This window comes from Lagopus muta, chromosome 1 (assembly GCF_023343835.1).
Source record: "Lagopus muta isolate bLagMut1 chromosome 1, bLagMut1 primary, whole genome shotgun sequence".
In the NCBI taxonomy this organism is placed as follows: Eukaryota; Metazoa; Chordata; class Aves; order Galliformes; family Phasianidae; genus Lagopus; species Lagopus muta.
In genome coordinates this window covers 35,763,374-35,782,007 of record NC_064433.1, presented here as the reverse complement: position 1 = coordinate 35,782,007, position 18,634 = coordinate 35,763,374, and the positions used below count along the sequence as shown (strand labels likewise).

At 37.6% G+C, this 18,634-nt stretch overlaps 1 protein-coding gene across 1 annotated transcript in view; it reads right to left on the bottom strand.

Annotated features, from left to right (window-relative positions):
* Nucleotides 1–613: 613 nt before the first annotated feature.
* LGR5 (leucine rich repeat containing G protein-coupled receptor 5) overlaps nt 614–18,634 on the bottom strand; it is an 86,845-nt gene continuing 68,824 nt past the window's right edge. The window contains exons 12-18 of the mRNA XM_048941128.1: nt 16,957–17,022; nt 16,677–16,748; nt 15,166–15,237; nt 13,497–13,622; nt 8,102–8,247; nt 7,051–7,134; nt 614–4,567 (exon numbers count right to left, since the gene is read on the bottom strand). Coding sequence (XP_048797085.1) covers nt 3,699–4,567; nt 7,051–7,134; nt 8,102–8,247; nt 13,497–13,622; nt 15,166–15,237; nt 16,677–16,748; nt 16,957–17,022 — 1,435 coding nt within the window. The 3' untranslated portion in view covers nt 614–3,698. The remainder of the gene's footprint in view (nt 4,568–7,050; nt 7,135–8,101; nt 8,248–13,496; nt 13,623–15,165; nt 15,238–16,676; nt 16,749–16,956; nt 17,023–18,634) is intronic.

Sequence of the window (18,634 nt, the reverse complement as noted above, 5' to 3'; positions counted from 1 at the left end):
CTCTGCCTTTCCTCCAGCAGAGCTGCCACCCCTGGTGCAGCTGAGCTGTGTGACTCTTGCTAAATCCCACGTTTTGTGCCCCACCATCCACTTACCCTGAACATCTTCACCCTGTGCTTCCTGTATGTGATGCTGCTACTGCCCCTCTGCTGTGAGCTTTGCCAGATGAATTACCAGCTCTGCCTGCCACATACAGCATTGGAGAGAAAATGAAGATGTATATAGGAGAATTTGTTGTCCTGCATATGCCAGCAGTAAGTGCAGCAGCCCCTCATGTCCCATGTGACCCACAGAGGTCAGAAGTCTGCCAGGCAACCCTTCACTGTGTGACTTGGTGCATGCCTGTGACACACGGTCTGAGCTGAGATGGCAGCAGTGTGTGGTTGTCACTGAGATACAGACAGCAGGGAGCAGAACCTGTTTTTTTGTAGAAGATTCAGTCCATGCTGAAACGAAACACTGTTTTCCACTATTTTTTGCTCCCCAGGGCACATAACGAGAGCACACAGCCTGCAAGTTATGTTTGGCCAAGAATTCTGGACATCTGGAGATGTTTGTGTAAATATTAGAATAACTTGGGAAGGATTAATTGAAGATGCACACAGTTGTGAAGTGTTAAGCCCTGATTAAATGCTCTTTACTGTGTAGTCACATTTTATTACAACTGACATACGTTTGGAACACAGGTAGAAAAGAAAGCACATCATCTATTTACAATCACTACACATTTACATTATATTATTTACAGATAATGAATTTAGCAATATATCTGAGCAGAAAATATAGCAAATATCAATACGAAACTGTACAGGGCTTAATCTCACGTCCTATAGTGGAGTTGCATTTCACTGTAATAATAAATACAGTTCTATATTTACAAATTTTACTTTAAAATCTATTAAATGAATTTTAACAATTTCAAGTTTAAAATATTTGATCAAAATATTTCAAACATGCTTATAAAAATAAGACACGGAGCCTTTAGGACTTTCTGCGAGTTAAAAAAGTTTTGATAAAAGAAGCTTTCTTTAACCAGTCCTTAGAATTATAACATTACTTTGATTCTCAAATCACTTTACAAACTTCTTAAATATAGCGAGCTGAAAGGAATTTCACTGACATTAAGCAGTGCAGCACAGACAGACCCCAGTTAAATTAAAGCTAAGTAAACACGGTAATAGGCATTGTGCAATGGTTGACTGATCCTCTGTTTAATTCAAAGTGGTTTCAGGCATCATTCCCCAGCTGTATGCTGCACTGCTTCAAAACCCACAAGAGATAAAGGATTCAGATAAGTACTCAGCTGACTTTATCATACATAATTTCAGCATTGGTTCATTTTTTTTTTCCCTGAAGGATGAACATGTCAGCCAAAGTCAACTAATGCCATCTGTAACTGCAAAACTACAAATATGCCAGTGTGAGTAGACAAGAAAACCAAAGCATATCCATTGTTGGCAATAGAGTCTTCACTGTGAAAATCCATCCTGTAGTCCCAGAAAGTTGCATATATAGTAACAGATGAACAACAGTGACCATCTGTAACTGATTATCTTAATTACAGGGCTAGCCTAACTGTGGTAATGTTCAAAAATTAGTCTCATTCACCTAGAAGTTGAGTGGCCATTAACTGCAAAGTGATTACTGGGCTATTAAAGGTTATTCCTCAGGGAGCTATTTTTAACAAATCTGTGCATTTCCGTGTCATAAATGATCAACTCACTTGAGTGAAAATATGCCAGCTCTAAGAAAAGATGATTGGAAGGTCCTCTGATGGCTTGGCCAAGGTCAAAGACTGCTTGTCTTCTGGGCAAAGGAAGGGAGCTCTGTACACTTGGAAAAGGTCTGAAGTCTTCTCACAATGTACACATCATGATTCAGCAAAGTATTAATAGATTACAATCAAGAGAGGTACTCTATGTTAATCTAACCTAACCAGCTCCTAAACTAATGCCATCAGGCATCCCTGAATTCCAATAGCTGCTCCAAAACCTTTTTTGGCAATGTATCCAATTTGAACTTACTTGGTGAGTTTTCACTCCAAGCCATGGCAAGTTGTTCTACTTGGTAGTGACTGTTAACGTCAGCAATTCACACCTTTATTTTTATGCTGTGTATACACACCTAGCATCAACCTCCATGGGATCTTACCAGATTCTTCTCCTCCTGACTTAGTCCTTTCCCTCAAACTTCTGTTTTCCAGAAGTAGCTGCTCACAAACTGTGATCAAGCTGCTTATTTGACAAGCTTTTTTTTTTTTTTTTTTTTTTTTTAAAGTATATTTGTGACATTGAAATGTTTTATTTCCCCAATGTTCTTTACAGCATGTGAATACAAAAAATGTCTGAAATACTCCCGTAGTGCTCGCACCAGTGCTAAGAACACAGACCATAAAACCTTCACTCCTTGTATTCCCATATCTATCATTAGCCAAAAAGACACAGTGACCTCCACATCTTCAACTAATGACCTTGAGAGGCTTTCTAGAAATGCCTGGAGCAGGACTATCATTTTCATTCCTACACAAATGACCTTACATCAGTGCTTTCATGTGAGTGCCTTTCGTGTCATTTACTTGTACTCAACACACCAGTCTGCCTGTATTCATGACCTTTCATGTAGTATTTCTCTCTCAAATTCTATGAGTCTCTCAACTGTCAGTTTTATCATTAGTAGTTCTACTGGCATGCTGGTAATTCACGACCAGATTGTGCAGAACTGTAGGAAAAAAATATTAATGTAGCAATGGCTTGCTGTTTATGATTCCATTTTAAGTGCTTAGCAGGATTTTGATTAACTGCTTTTATACTATATAATAATTCTGTAGATTTTTCTGGCAATTAAAATACTTTGTCATGTCAGACAACTTTTGAAAAACCAAAACCAGCAGCAGGTAAACTATTAAATGAACTTTCTCTATTGAACATGGAGCTTAATTGAAGTATATTCTGCAAAAACCTTTAGGTTTTCCAACAGGACTACTCTTCCACTTAGACATCTTGCTGAATGAGGGCCATATGCTGATGCTTATGAAAACAGACTCGGCACTGAGTATCTATTATTAAGACCAAATTATATTAAACAGGAAAAAATAACAAAAAACCCAACCCATGAAACAAAGTGTGCCATGTTTGTGTTGAAGATGTGCTGAAGAAAAAGCTTACCAATTCAGCACAGTATTTTTGCTCTTGACCAACTGCCTTTTCTGAGTAGTGCTACTTTGAAAGGGAACTGCCAATACAACTGCAGAAACTGCTGCAGCTTTCAGATTTTCTCTTCATTCCAGCAGCTCTGAAACTGGCTGAGAAGGCTAAACTACTGGATTTTCAGCCTACTGCAAGTTTTGTCATCATCTGTTTTGTGATGCATGTAACAGTAATTCAGAGGCAATCTCTAGCTTGAAAACACACACCCATACTTACTTTTGGGTTAAAAAAAATTTGTAAACATACATATTTTCTGCACTGCCACTGAAACTAGCGACATGGAACAAATGCTACGGATGAAATATTGCAGCTTTCTGTCATTTGATAAGACGATGGCATGAGTGAATTGCTGGTAGGCATGTCATATGATATGCTAGCACTTGTGAAGGTTACCAGTGCTTGCGTTGAGTCACAAGATTGTTTTTCTATGTCTTCTGAATTCACAGAGATCAGACTAGCATGTTTTGGCCTCCTCCATAGCAGAGTTTGCTTTCACAAACTTCCCAAGTCCTCCTTGAAGTGTGGATTGAACAATATATAAAGGAGTGGGTTTAGACACGCAGGCAGTGGGACAATCACCAGCAGTATGGACTTTATCACTTCTGGGCTGATAAAGGTAAGATTTAGTAAGGAGGAAAAAGACAAGAAGGCCACAGGGCAATAAAGAATGCAATTAGTAAAAAGCAGCAAGGCTATATGTTTGACCATAGAGCAATCCCAAATATTGTCCAGTTCTCCTTTTTCTAAACTGCAATAGAGCTTTGTATAAGCAATAGTCATTACCAGGAAGCAAAGTGAGTTCAGCAATACTAGCGCTACCATGTAGCCCATAGCAGTGGGTTCTCCAAATGGTAATGGCAAACAAAGTGGAGAAACCCCATACTCACTCCCAGTGAGGAGAGGTATCACTGCAATGACAAGTGCCAACATAAAGCAAAAGAAAATGGCAATTTTTACACTAGCAATAGAGGATTTTGTTTCAAACTTTGTAGCATGCTTTATAGAGAATGCGCGCTCAAGTGCAGCTAGGGTAAGGAGGAAAATGGAAGCTTCTGAAGCAAAAATGGAGAGAAGACCAGTCATTTGGCAACCAATTCCACTTTCCCACTGTGCTCCATACTGAGCAAAGCTACCAAAAGTCGATGCATCCACACTAGCCAGTACTCCACTGGAAAGACCCATTAAGGCGTTTACAATACCTATTAGACCAATCAAAAGCTTTATGGAGGACATATACAACAGAGATCTGAAGACTGTAGCTGTCACCAGTGCATTGCAAACGAAGGTCAAACCGACGATGGTCCATACTCCAATTCTGATAAGCCAGCTACCAAAGAGATGATCACACGGTTTGAAGGGACCTGAAAAGACAAGAGAAAAAAAGGAGAAAGGAAAACTCCTGTAAAGTAAAATTCAATTTTTCACTTTTTTCTTAGCGTAGCCAAGCAGTGAATTTCACTCTGAAAGGAGATCTGGATATTTTATCTTTCTTCTGAGCAATAAGAGATCTCAATAGCGCACTACTTATCTGTGTATCACATGCGTCTGTCCCTCCGCCTGAACATTCTAGGTTTTTTTCTTTTTTTATGTTTGTTTTTAATCTACAAGTGCAGTGTGATTGCCATGAAAAATTCTTCAAGAAAAAGGACAGCTGTACCTTCCTCGTGCACCAACTATGGGCTCACACGTGTGCAGAATACCACATGGGAAAATAGGAAGCTTACCAGAAAAATCCTGAAGGCTTGTCTCTTGCATTAGTTACTGGATACATATTTTACTGTTCTAAACTAGCAGCTGGAGGTCAAACTTTCATGTGAAATTACTGACTAGATTTCTTACTTACTGAATAGAATGTCCAGTTTGTAGTTTCAGTGAATGCTGTCATGTGAAGCTGAAAAAGATCTCTTGCTGAACCAGAATAAGTTACTAATGAGTCCTGGTGAAGTTTGATGTAATGGATATGAACAGATACACTCTGGCTGCTAAACAGCATGTCATTACACAGTTCAAGACCCCTTTGCAGTGTCTTTCCAGAGGAGTGCTTTGCTCTTCATTTTCTCATCCTCACTGATTCTACGAGGTGACTCAAATGGCTTTGACCATTTGACCATTTGACCATTTGAAAAGCTAAAGGCCAGATCTACTTTTCAACATCCAACACAAGAGGAAGAAAACTTTAATACATGAAGCACTGGAAAGAATAGGAAGTCTCTTTTTGAACAACTAAATTTTGAATAAATTTAGGATGAATTTTTAATCCTTTCTGCCAAGAATCTGGAATGGATCCTTAAAGGCAAGTTGTTGAGACAGAAAAATGTGGGTAACATCTTTAAGTCTGTCATCATCCCCAGCATTCTCAGTGAAGTAATGGATACTAAATATCCCATCTTCAAAAGACAAATGCACTATAATCTACTAGTTTGGATTGAGATCCAGTGAGATCTGAGAGGATTCCATTCAGATTCCGATGATAAATCCAACCTTTTAGAGGAGATCAGGTTTGTTGAAGAATTTTCATGATGGAAGATATGACATGTTTATTTTGGCTGCAAAGAGATTTCCTGAGACCACTCCATTTGAGAAATATCCCCAGAGTGGAATCCCTAAATCTTTGACTTACAATTCAGATATACTTTTCTGCATAAGTTGACTGTCAAGGTATACTGCAAGTAAGGAAATAACACTGCATAAAGTGAAAAGTATTATTTGGTAGATTGTTTGACATAGCAGTTCCAGAATGACACATTCTCGAGATGTGAAGATAAATCATAGAATAGCTTAGGTTGGAAGGAGCATTAAAGATCACCTAGTTTGAATCCCTTTCGCCACCCACCAGATCAGGTTGCCCAGTGCGTGATTGAAGCTGAATGCATGAGAAACATTACTTGTCTTGGTACTAGTCAGCTATGCTTCCTCAAAGCAAGTCATCCACCTTCTCCATGAAGACACAACCCCTGCTGCTGAGTTGTACTCTATACAACCACTGTTTCCATTGAGTAGGCAGAAGTATCCGTTGTGTCAGTTTACAGGTGTCTGGTGACAACTTATCATGAAGAAAATGATGTTTTTGTGAGCTCAATAACAAAGGAGGCAGTAGAGAAACATGGGGATCTTGGCTTGGAGCGAGTCTTGAAGTACTAGCTGATTTCTGTTCATGCTTCACAATGGAAGAACAACTAGGGAGAATCTTTGTTGAACAGGATGCTAAAACTAAAAGTTATATTCCAAATACTTTCCCCATCTTCAGGTAAAATTTAAGTGTAACAGGTGACTTGTAGCCTTGCAATTTAATCACTTTTTGTTTTTTAAACCTTAAAACCTTTCCATCATACTGCAAAGCCAGGGATGTACTACTTACTCTCTGAAGGAAACGACTGTGCTGGGGGTTCCTTGTGATGGACTGTATATATTTCAGTACTGTAGTGTTTGTTTGTCCTAGACATTAAACGGTGTGTTATTCAAAAAGTTCAAGTATAGAATAAGTCAATGAATAAGTACTTCAGTTTCGCAAAGGAAAGAGCAAGCAAAGATTCTGTTCTACTATTATCTATTTATTGGCAGAAGAGAACCTTTGGTTTCTTGTCCCCCTGATAAGAAGACCAATTCCTCTGAAAAGGGAAAAGAGTGAGGATCTGCCAGAGGACTGTGTGAAATTTCTGGTACGTTCATAGATGAATTCAGTGTTTGCAGAGTTTTCTGGAGGACTGTGCAGAATTTCATATTATTGTACAGATATTATTGCAAATATATTGTCTCCATCCTAGTTTCAGATTCAGAGTTTGTTACTGCATCTATAATATCTAGCAACATTGCTCTTAGATTCCCATCTATTGGAGTTCTATACCTGGAGAAGGTGAACACTGCACTGAATGATGAGCTTTCAAATCTTCTTCAAAGTCGAGAAGAAAATCTTCAAAGTCTCGCTCATCTATGGGGGAGAAAATACTCAGATTTGATACTGCATTTTTCAGGAAAATTTCTTTTTGTACAAGCTGCAAAAAAGTCCTGGCTATTTAAGGCCTATTCTCATCTCTCTGCCTGCCAAACTGTAAGAAGAAGCAGATGTACGCTTTCTTGGTTCTAAGTCACTGTACTCAGGGTTATTTAAAAAGTTGGCATCATCACTTCTCTGAAAACAATCACTTTCAGAAAGGTGCTTTCTCCATTACTTCATTTGCAATGTGACAACTGTGTAGGAAGGAGTTAAAAATACGAATTCCACTATTGTGCCCCTCTATTAAGATTTAACCCAGGCTCTTGTGTTTCTTTGTGTGTCATTGATCTACCATGTATTCTTGGCTCTGCTCTTGCTGGAACTAGCCCTGAACTTTGAAAACTACTAGTCTTCAGGACTGGAGACAGCAATGAAAGCAGAAGGTTGGTATAACATGTATGTATGCATTTATATGGCAGGTCAAATAACAGAACTTCTGCTGAAGGGGAAGAAAACAAAGTAAATTTCTGCTCTGCAGAACAGATGCACTCTTGGTACCCAGGAAATGCCAGGAAAAAATCCCAGCAGCTACACCTAAGTAACCACACAAGCTCTGTGATATCCTGAAGCATGGGTGCAGCAGGACAGAGAAGGCAGTGCTGCTACTTCCAAGGCTGGCAAGATACTAAGTCCCTGCTGCTCGATTATTTTATAGAGTTACATACGAGCACCACTTCCCTGTCTCTCAGATAAAGGGAAGATTTCATTTCCCCATACTTGGACAGAAAAATGAGTGAGTGAGATTTTTGTAAGGCAAACCTGACAGAATACATTGCCAGGCAAGAGAGGAAGAGGCTGCCTCTGTGACTGTGAAAGAATATTGGATAAGATTAACATCACAGCTGCTCACTTGAAAAATCACAACCTTTAGGAAGATTTAAAAATGAAAGATAACGATTACCTTGAATTTGTAACAACCCAATATCCTTCCTGGAAAAATCATCAGTGCTGCTATTCTCATCTTTGTTCCATTGGCTGGAGATTTTGTAGTGGCTCTCGCAAGCTCCAAAGGCACAGCACTGATAAGCATATGGCATTTCCATGACCCTGGAGATGAACATTGAAATATACCATGATACCGGGATGGAGCATGAGCTATTCATTGTACTGCTCTCTCATGTTAGTGCAAATGAACTTGGTTAAATAGGCAGAATTGAAAGTAAAAATATTTATGGGTAAAAGTCAATCATGATGATATAAACTGAAGATTCACAGATAAAATCCTCTGCCAGAAATGCAGATGATTTCTAGGGTACTTGTAGTGAAGGCCCAGTGAAATTTTCTTACACATTTTCATGGGAGATATGGAAGTAGAAGACATAAATTGCTCTTGAGTGAATGTTACTCTGAGAGTTCCATTTCTATTTTGTCTTTTAATAGTTTTTCAATGTAACTCAGCAGTTTCTCCACGTTACTTTCTTACTGGTTTCTTTTAAAAAACCAAAAGTTCACAACTGTGCCTAACCTGCCTAACAGGCAAAACAAAAATCTAATTTCCCAAAAGGAATTTCTCCAGTTTTGGGAAATAAGATCTATTTTTGGATTCAAATTTCATCTATCTCTTTCCACATCAAACACTTTTCACAGTAAAATGGCAACAAGGAGATTGCTTTTTGTATATAGACCAAGTAAGTAGTGTTCTAAACTGAAAGGTGAATAAATCACTAATGCAGCATATATGAAAATATATGTCACTGAAGAAAAGGTTTTCAGTTTACTAATTGTCACAGCAATGAGCATTGAAGGACGCTGGATGGGCATTTCTAACTCCCTTAGTAAAACTGGAATTCCTAACACAAAACTGAGTACAGATGAGTGATTTTCAAAGATTTTGAGGCGTCTATTGCCAGAAAATTACTGATGTCCAGTATGTTTTCAACTCCATTTCTCCGTCGATGTGCAAATTCTGGGGAAGAACTACATGTATACAACTTCTAAAGGCTACTTCTTCTATTGCTGAGACATACTTTATGCACTGGAAACAGAGACATTTAGTTTGCAGATCCCCAGTAGTAACATAGTGAAACCTAACATTCACCTTAATTCACCTTAATTTCAACAGACCAATGAGCCTTCAGAGGTAAAGATGTGACTACTACCAGGTTACTTTCAACAAATTAGTCATGTAAATTAATATAATGAATGTTCCGAGCAACACTTAATGCCCTGAAAAGTCTACAAGAGAATCAGTCTGTGAACTGCGCCCAATGCCAACACTTAAGCTTGCATGCTAGCAAGTTTAGAGAAGAGCAAACCGAACCCTAAGCTCTAAAGTGAATTTTAAATTAGTGCATTTGGAGAATTTAGACTCTATACACTTATATTTCTGTTGGGAATTAGCAACAATAATCTGTACTCTTGTAACCAGTACAAAATTGCACAAGCTACTTTTTCAATACTCCAGTAAAAGTTCAAGAAAACTAAGTTCTATCATGCAACTTCATGCCATCTGACTGACTTAAATATTCAATTTCTAACTCATTTCTCTACATGTGATCTTTTAAAATATGAATATTATCCTGATGAAACATTTCTGTAAACTTTTCCCAGAAGCTCTTCTTAAATAAACTATTACTATATCCACACTTTACAAAACTGACCAACAGTTAGTCACCTGGGCTGACAAAAACAAATAAAAACCAACACAAAACACTTTAAAAAAGGAAACACTGAAATTTCTATAAGGTGATCGCTGCGACTTGTGATGTTAAACCTTCTGAAGTGTTTAATATTGCTGAGGAAATAGCTAGTGGGTATTTTAGGTTCAAGAAATGAAAGCAATTGTGTTTTGGAATGGAATAATTCAGTTGGAAGAAACTTTCACCTAGTCCAACTGCCTGAGCAGTTCAGGGCTGACCAGAACTTAAAGCACATTACAGAGGGCAGAGTCCAAACACCTCTTTAGCACTGACAGGCATCTAGCACCCTGCTAGGAAGTCTCTCCCATTGTCTGACCACCCTCATGGCACAGAAATGCTTCCAGCCTGACTCTCCCCTTGCAGCCCTGTGCTGTTCCCATTCTGCCATCGGTTCCCAGGAGCAGAGCCCAGCACCTCCCTCTGCTTCCCCTCATCAGGAGCTGCACAGAGCAGTGAGGTTGCCTCTTGGCCTCCTTTCCTCCAGGCTGGTCAGCACAGTGCCCTCAGCCTCTCCTCACAGGAGATGCCCTCCAGCCCTGTTACCTGCTTCTGGATGTTTGCTCTCTTCTGGATGTTTGCTCTTCTGACCAGTTGGCTGTGCTGTGTTTAATGCATAGCTAACAAGAACAGATTTCAGGTTCTTTTGGGCTTTTACCCACTGGCCTCTCACAAAGTTGAAATGTGGACCTCTCACATGGTGTTGTTCCACAGCTTCCACAAAGTGGCCAGAAAAATTGTTTTTGGTTAAAGACTAAGACTCCAATTTCTTATCCTCTCTTTAGAACTTTCAAGAACCTTTTGATAAACCCAAACAACTGAATTTTTTTTATTTTTATTTTTTATTTTTTATTTTTTAGTTACTAGGTCATACATACAGGTTTAAAACCTGCAAATACTTTTGAATGTCTGTGCAAGGCATATTTGAACAGACTGACTGGGACCCAGAACACAATGGATAAAATATACTTTGCAATGGAAAGCAATTAGCGCCAGTTCTTGGTGACAGAGGAATTCCTTTCCTTTAAAAGCAACTTTTAATGTTAAAAAAAAAGGCAACTCTCCGCCATACAGTGCCAGAAACAGTCCTTTTTATACCCGGTGCTTATGCGATAGTGGTGTTTAGATTTGGAGTTTGTCAAATTATAGTCCCATAGAAACACTGTCTGAATTTATTTTTATATATTTCTTACCTTACTGATGGTATTTGTACCCCTGACATTTTTTTCCTGCTGCAAGGAATATCTCTTTTCCTGATTTTAGATCAAACATCAGGGAACACAAGGTTGTTTTCCACCTCACAAAGGTTGGTTGATGGTGAATGGAAATGCACAGTTATGACGAATGGAGCTAGTCACTGAGTTCTTTACAGCACTGAATCAAAGCATCAGATAAAGGGGGAAGGAGTGGTTGGCAGCCTGACTTTACTTCCTCATAGCTTGTTATAGCAAGCTGGGCTCGGCTCTTTGAGCATTCTTGTGCCATTGCTGAAGGTGGGGCAGAGGATGCTCAGCTCTTTGATGTGTTTGTGTATTGAGCAGCAATGACCCATTTAGATGAGCAGGAAGTTTTTATACAGGAATTTGTCTTTAATGTTGAAACCAATGTCTAGTTCCAACAATTAAAAAGGGTGAAATTTCATTTCGTTTCAGATCTCTGTTCAAGTTGGTGTTTCATGCACTGTCTGCAGTGATCCTGCATGAAGTCCTGGCCTCATTTTAATTTATGGTACAAGTCCTACAGGATCCAGGATAGGATTTTATCCCATTCTCTCCTGAATGGATATAATTTGCTCTTACAGATGTTAATCAGCTCTAGATATATTGGTCATATTTTTTACATCTTTTTAAAGAATTAAGCCATTGCTTGGCACATCCCTTTTAATTACTCATTCCAACTAAATACACTGTAGTTGCATTTCAGCAATATATATAATTTATCTTGTGAAAAAAAAACAACCCACATAAAGTGTAATATTGATAAAAGAATTCAAAAATCTTACCTGTACACAATTCAGTTAAACAATAAATTGTTCTAGGACCACTACAGGTACACACATGGTGTATGTATTACTGTATGTTTTCTATTTTGGAGTGATCAATTTTCTTGTGTTTAGGTTCTTTTTAAGAGGCTTTGGGCATTTTAGAATTATTACCTGCCTCAACATGCTGGCAAAGTCAGTGGGAGAAGAAAAACAGGCAGACGCTCAGGCTCAGACATTCACAACTTTTTATGATACTTACTTCTTGACCTCTGAGACTCATCTGAAGACTTACATAAGGCCTCTAGCACTTTGAACATTTATGTTACAAAGTAGTTTTACACACTAGTGATTGAGTCACTACCAATCTCCTCTGTGACAAACTACAAATACTGGGTTTATTAAGTCTTTTAAGGCACTGTTTCATGGCGCTTGAATCATTTCTGCAGCTCTTCTCTCTGTTTATATTAACATAGCATCATAAAAGTACTCCAGTATGGTTCTATCCAGTACTTTATTCAAACATTTAATCATCTCCCTACTTCTATTCATCACACCTTTATTTGTAACAAATAACAATGTACAAAAACTCCAGTCCTTTCCATCAGTAGCACATTTCCCTGAGTTGTCTGCATATAATGACTTATGGAACTCTTCCAGTGCAAAATGCAAATCTAGGGAGGACATAAGTATGGAGTATTCCTTGCAGACTTTTCAATTCGTATGGACATAGGCCTGGGCAACTGGCTCCAGGTGGCTCTGCTTGAGAAGGAGGTTGGGCTACATGACCTCCAGAGGTCCCTTCCCGTCTCCACCACTCTGTAATTCTCTAATTATGTTCATACTGTTCAACTGTTTTGAATGTTATGGTATCAAAAATTTTACATTAAAGTGAGGAAAAAAAATATTTTTCAGTTTGTATCTTCCAATTAAAACATGAAAATCAAGGGAAAGTTAAGGAACACTCCCCAGTATCCTGAAATCAGAGGCAAAATGATTTACTGTGACTTCTCTATGGTCATGCAGTGACTGGCAGAGCTGCAAATAATCTTTAGATAACAGTTCCTTCTTGTATCACAGAGCATCCAGCACAAAATTATTAGCATCAAAATTTTATATGGCACACAATGGCAAAGTTTTGGGGGGTGGTTGGGCTCAATGATCACTTGAGATCCCTTCTAATCCCTGCAGTTTCCTAATTCCATGGCTCTGAGTTATCTGAATCTTAAACCAAATATTACAGAAAAAAACAAAAAAACAAAAAAACAAACCACATTCATTTTTACTTGGAACAAAAATGGCCAAATATCTTAAAACTTCAGTAGTATATTTTTGATATTTACTGAGTTCTCTCTAAACGTAAGGGAAATTCTGTAAGCACAGACCAGTAGAAAGACATATCATATCATATTGTTTTAACAGCTTTTGAAATATATCACCAGGAAGCAGATGTGGCTCATATTAACCAAGTACTGGGGTTAATATTTCAAAACACTTCACAGTTTCTTCAGTTAAAAGTGAACATAATAAAATAAGTCTATCATTTTTATCATATTTGCTTTGGTTTTAATAGCACAGATCAAAGACTGACAATATGAAACAACATGCGTTACACACTGACACACCTTCCACTGCACATGAACACAAATGTAGCTTATTAGTTTTAATGATATACTCACTTGAGTTCAGGAAAATTGTCAGATGATATCAAACTTTGTAGTGCATGATTTCCTGTTAATTTTAAATGAGTTAGACCATGTAGCCCCGTCACAGGAAAAGAGGACAAAAGGTTGGATGACACATCCCTGCATAACAGCAAATAAAAATCAGCTTACAGGTTCTCTTTTATTTTAATTCTGTAATAGAAGTGTCATATTGGAGAAGTAGGCTATAGTTTTCCAAATGGATAAAAAAATGACTGTATTATACATAAGTCTCAATCAACAGAGCAAAACTGCAACAGCACTCAGAAATATACACCTATATTTTCAGCAGAAAGCTAACAGTGATCAAGGGGAAATGGTAAAGTAAGCAAAGGCAGATGTTCAGATGCATTCTGTTTTCTATTACTCCCTCTCCCTACCATTTATTCAGTAAGCTGTTTCAGTCCTCTTCATGATAATCTACACTGCAATACTTCAGATGGTCAATGCTCAAAAAAGAAAAAAGGAGAGTCTGATGCCACTGGTATGGTTTTACGGGTGGACTATAAAGTTCTTGTCCCTTGAACATCTAAATCAAAAGGGCTAGTCATAAAATAAGAGACTTGTTGATGTACTGGTTTTCTACCTTTTCATGTTTAATGTGCATGTACTTGCGCATGCGTATGTCCTACTGCTCACAAGACAGTTAATTACCAAAGATGAAATTTTGGTCCAACTGAACTGTGAAGTCTACCATGACTTCATTCAGATGAGGGTTACAGAGAGGCATTTCAGGTAACACTTGGTACAGTGGTTTACGTGTGTGTTCAAAGGGTTTTCTACTGATCAAGGGAAGAATTTATTGCTGGCAGAACAATGGTCCTGTACTCTTCGTTCTATAAGAAAGCACTAAGGAGGATCCCTCCAAAAAGAATGCCATAGGCAATATTCTCCTCATAGACATTTTTCAGTCCACCATTCGGAGGGGTGGCTTAGTCCATCAAAAGAAATTAATGCCTCTTTTTAAATTTTTGTTTCCTGTAACTCCCAAATCAAACTCCTGGATTATCTGTGATCAGATACCCGTCAGCGTGCATTTGTGAACAACTGCAGAGCAAGATAACTGCAGAGGAATTTTCTTTCATGTTGTCCCCAGGGATACACCCCAGGGATTCACCTTATAGAGGTATTACAATTCCAGTGGGAAGAAGGAAAAAGTAAAGAAAGAAGTGCTTGTAATGAAGACCTGCAAAATTGGATTTTTGGTGTTTTATTCATTAAATAATCTGACTGAAGTTACTTAAGAAGAAAAACTATTCCATGCAGTGATAAACAATGTTTGTAATTTGATTTTGAATCAATTTCCTTAGTTTTGATACACAACTAATAAGGCATCCGCCCCACTGTTAAAAGACAGTAACTGACTAACAAATTGAAAGAAGAATGGAAGATACACTGATATGTTTCATGGAGCTCTAATCATCCTGATTACACTCTGGTATATGCAGCTTTGCCATAATACCTATGGGAATTGGTGAAGTACAAGAAAGCAGACATTTAGATACAGATCTGACAGACTAGAAGATTAGAACAGAGACAGTTTCTATTTCTGCTGAGTGGGGCAATTAACAAGTTACCAGTGCTTTGTACGCTCTTGCAAGAAAAAATGTTAAAATTTAAATGTAAAAGATATACAAATACTTACAGTTTGATCAGAGATGGTAAAGAGGAGAAGGCATTGGGGTGAATAATTTTAATTTTGTTCCAAGCTAAATCCCTACAAGAAAAGTGAGTGGAAAATTACATACCCACTGAGTGAATATGGAAGTTTTCATACACTTGATTAGGGTGCCTAAATATAAAAAAGGTATTAATTACATGCAAATACTTTCAATAAACTTCTGCAAATCTCATGCTGCAAAATCTTATTGAAATTTTTAAAATTACGTTAGTCAGTTAATGGAGTTAGTTACTAAAGTGACTACATTCTCTAAAACTTCATAATGCCCTTCGCAGTCTAACTCAGTTGTTTTCAGTCTGCTTTAGTTTCCCAAGGTAGCAGACAGAGGAATGGGATATACAGACTACTTCTAAGAGGCCCTTATGATATGATTAGTAACTGCAAATCCATTGTCAATAAACTTAGTCACAAACAAGGGAAAACTGAAATAAGTAGCTACATAATATACTATATATATACAGACTTGATCCTGCAAATACTCTTAAGTAATTTCTCTACAAAGTTATTCTGCTGTGTCTGTATGAACACTAGAAACATACATAAGTTTGAAATTTATGATGGAAGCTCTGAAAGTAATGCCTCCTATTTTATTATGTTGGCCCATGACATCAGAAGCAGATGTTGGTGGTATGGCAGTAGGGTGAGGGTGAACCTTCCTGCCAATATTCCATTACATTTTGCTGCTGTGTGACAGATGGCAGCAGAGGAGACGTCTGATAAAATGTTGTGTGACATGGAAGTGCATATGAAGCAAAGGGGCATCACCAAATTCCTCCATGCAGAAAAAATGACACACATTGAGACTTGCTGAATGTTTATAGAGACCAAAGAGTGGATGTGAGCACAGTGAGGCAGTGAGTGATGCATTCCAACAGTGGCAACAGTGATGTGAAAGACAAACCCATGTTCCAGATAGCCATGCACAGCTGTCACGCCATGAAGAGTATCTTAACCAGGTCATCCGTGCAAATTGGCTAATTGTGATCACGACAAAAAGCTGTGCTTTGTAGCCGAGAATTTGTTCTGTCAAATAATGTTATTATGCTCCTTGTATCTGTTGTCGTTTTCATGGGAAGAATTACTTTTGGAATGACCTATGTATTTCTTATTGTTCTTCTTCATAGAGAACACTTAGCCCTATTAAGACCTCATGCTCCTCAGAGCTGATTCTGCCCATAGATACCAGCTCTGGGACAGCATCTTTCTCCACCTCTACCATAAATGTTTAGAAGTAACAGCTTCTATATCTGTAAGTTTACATATCTGAATTCATTGTTCAGATAACTAAACTTAAAAATGTTTATTCTGCTTTCCAAATCACAACTTAATGGATGAAAGATCAAAGTGAGGAGAAATAGAAATTAGAGTGACTTGTGGCAGACAGTGGACAGACAGTGAATAGACAGTGAAGTAATAGAAAATATACCCCGATGTGTTTGAGCACCAACGTGAGCCACCATTAGTGCTGTACTCACAGAGAACGAAGAGAAGCCAGCTGCCGGAATGTGTCTGCTTTGATTTCATCAATTTCATTATGATGCAAGTCACTGAAACAGTAATAAAAATTATCTCAGTTTCAAAGGTATCCAGAAGACACTAAGCAGTACTGTAGACCACTTATGATCCACTTCAGTACATTGTAAGGATACATATTTGAGTATGTCAAATTGGTCAGTTGTAACTGAATTAATGATGCTCAAGCAAATTCTATCTAGATGACTCTTTTTGGGCATTTTAGGATAGTTTGAAGCTTACATTTTTTGTAGCTTTTTACATGCAGTAAAACAGGGTAACTCTTCCAGCAGATTATAAGACAGATCTCTGTAATATACAAGAAAAGAAAAGATTAACATTCAGTGTAATGCTAAAAGGTTTGCTTTCCTGTCTCTCTTTATGCTCAGTTAAAAATAACTTATTTACAGGAGAATAGAAATGTGCAGATTCAGTTATTATCTCTCATCTGTCAGCTTTTAATTTCTAACTGAGGGGAGAAGGAAAGATATATTAACTCCAGATACGGCTGTCGCAAATTCCTTGCATTGTCTGGCAATCTCCTGCTGAAGTGCAGACTTCTAAGTGTTTTACAGTAACAGCATTGGCAGTCTGCTTATAGGGAGCATTGGCTCTGCATCACAGACTTCATATTCATCACGTTAAACTTCTGATAAATATTTAATCATTTAAAATGCACAAATAAATATGTATTTACAAATATGTTAAATGTATATGTACATTTTGTCTGAGAATATCCTATATTTTTCTGGCAACAATCACAATGAACTGTAATTAGCTTTCAGTTCTACACTTCTGATTAAGCAGTATTGCTTCTGATCCTTAGAACTGTTACATCTTATAACTGAGCACTGTGGTTAAAGATATGGGAATTAACTTTGAAATCAATCACTACATGAGGGAAAAAAGCTCTTGAAAGGACTTGAGCCAAAATTCAACAAATTACAGAATAACTGAAACATCTGGACTGATTTATAGAATAATCTAACTAATCAAAAACAAGTCCAGGCAATTTGCAGAAATTGGAGGGGAAAAAAAAAAGAAGGAAAAGAACCAAACACCCCTCTCCTACCCACTCTCAACAGTCTCACCATATACATACACATATATACATCTTGTATGGGGAAAACTAAATCTGAATTTTGCTGGTGGAAAGAATATAGAATAAAAATTAAATACATAATTACAAAAAATGTCATTTTCCCATAATTATTAATATCAAGTAAAAGAGTAATCTACTTTCATCCCTGCTTCCAATCCTTTAAAACTAAATCATATCTACCCACTTGCTTCCTTGGAAAAAATTATCTTTGTCACTACTATTCTGACAGGGGGCATTTTGTAGATTCTACGTTTGATTTGTGAAAATAGTGCAAGTAATGACAGTGTAGGATTCTACTGAGTCCATCAACTAAAACTTAATTTTTCTGGAAATGTTAATGACATCCACAGTGGTATTCAAATCATGTGCTATAATTAGTCCTATTTCAATGTTGGCCAGAGAAGCAATACAAAATACATTCCAAGTGATGTAATACATAGAGGAAAGCGTTGGCTGATTCTCAAAGAAGCAGACAGAGTGATTACTTTCGTTAGTGATTAAGCAAACCCCAAGGACATTTCTAAGCTAAAATAATATTGGATATTTAGTATAAGAACTATGCCCCAACAATGCCAAGTAATAGTCTATCAAAATTTCAGCCAATTACTTAAGTCTGTCTGGAGAAAAATCTAAAAGAGATGCATGAAAAGCACTCAGAGCTATACTCCTTACACAGATAAATTTTCCATTCACTTCCCTGAGTTATCTGCCTCACAAGAAAGCAAAAGTGCTACAGGAGAGACAGAATAAATGAAAATAAAGTCAATGAAAGTAGCTCTGATTTCTTTAAACAAAATCATGAACCATTTTAGCATTTCC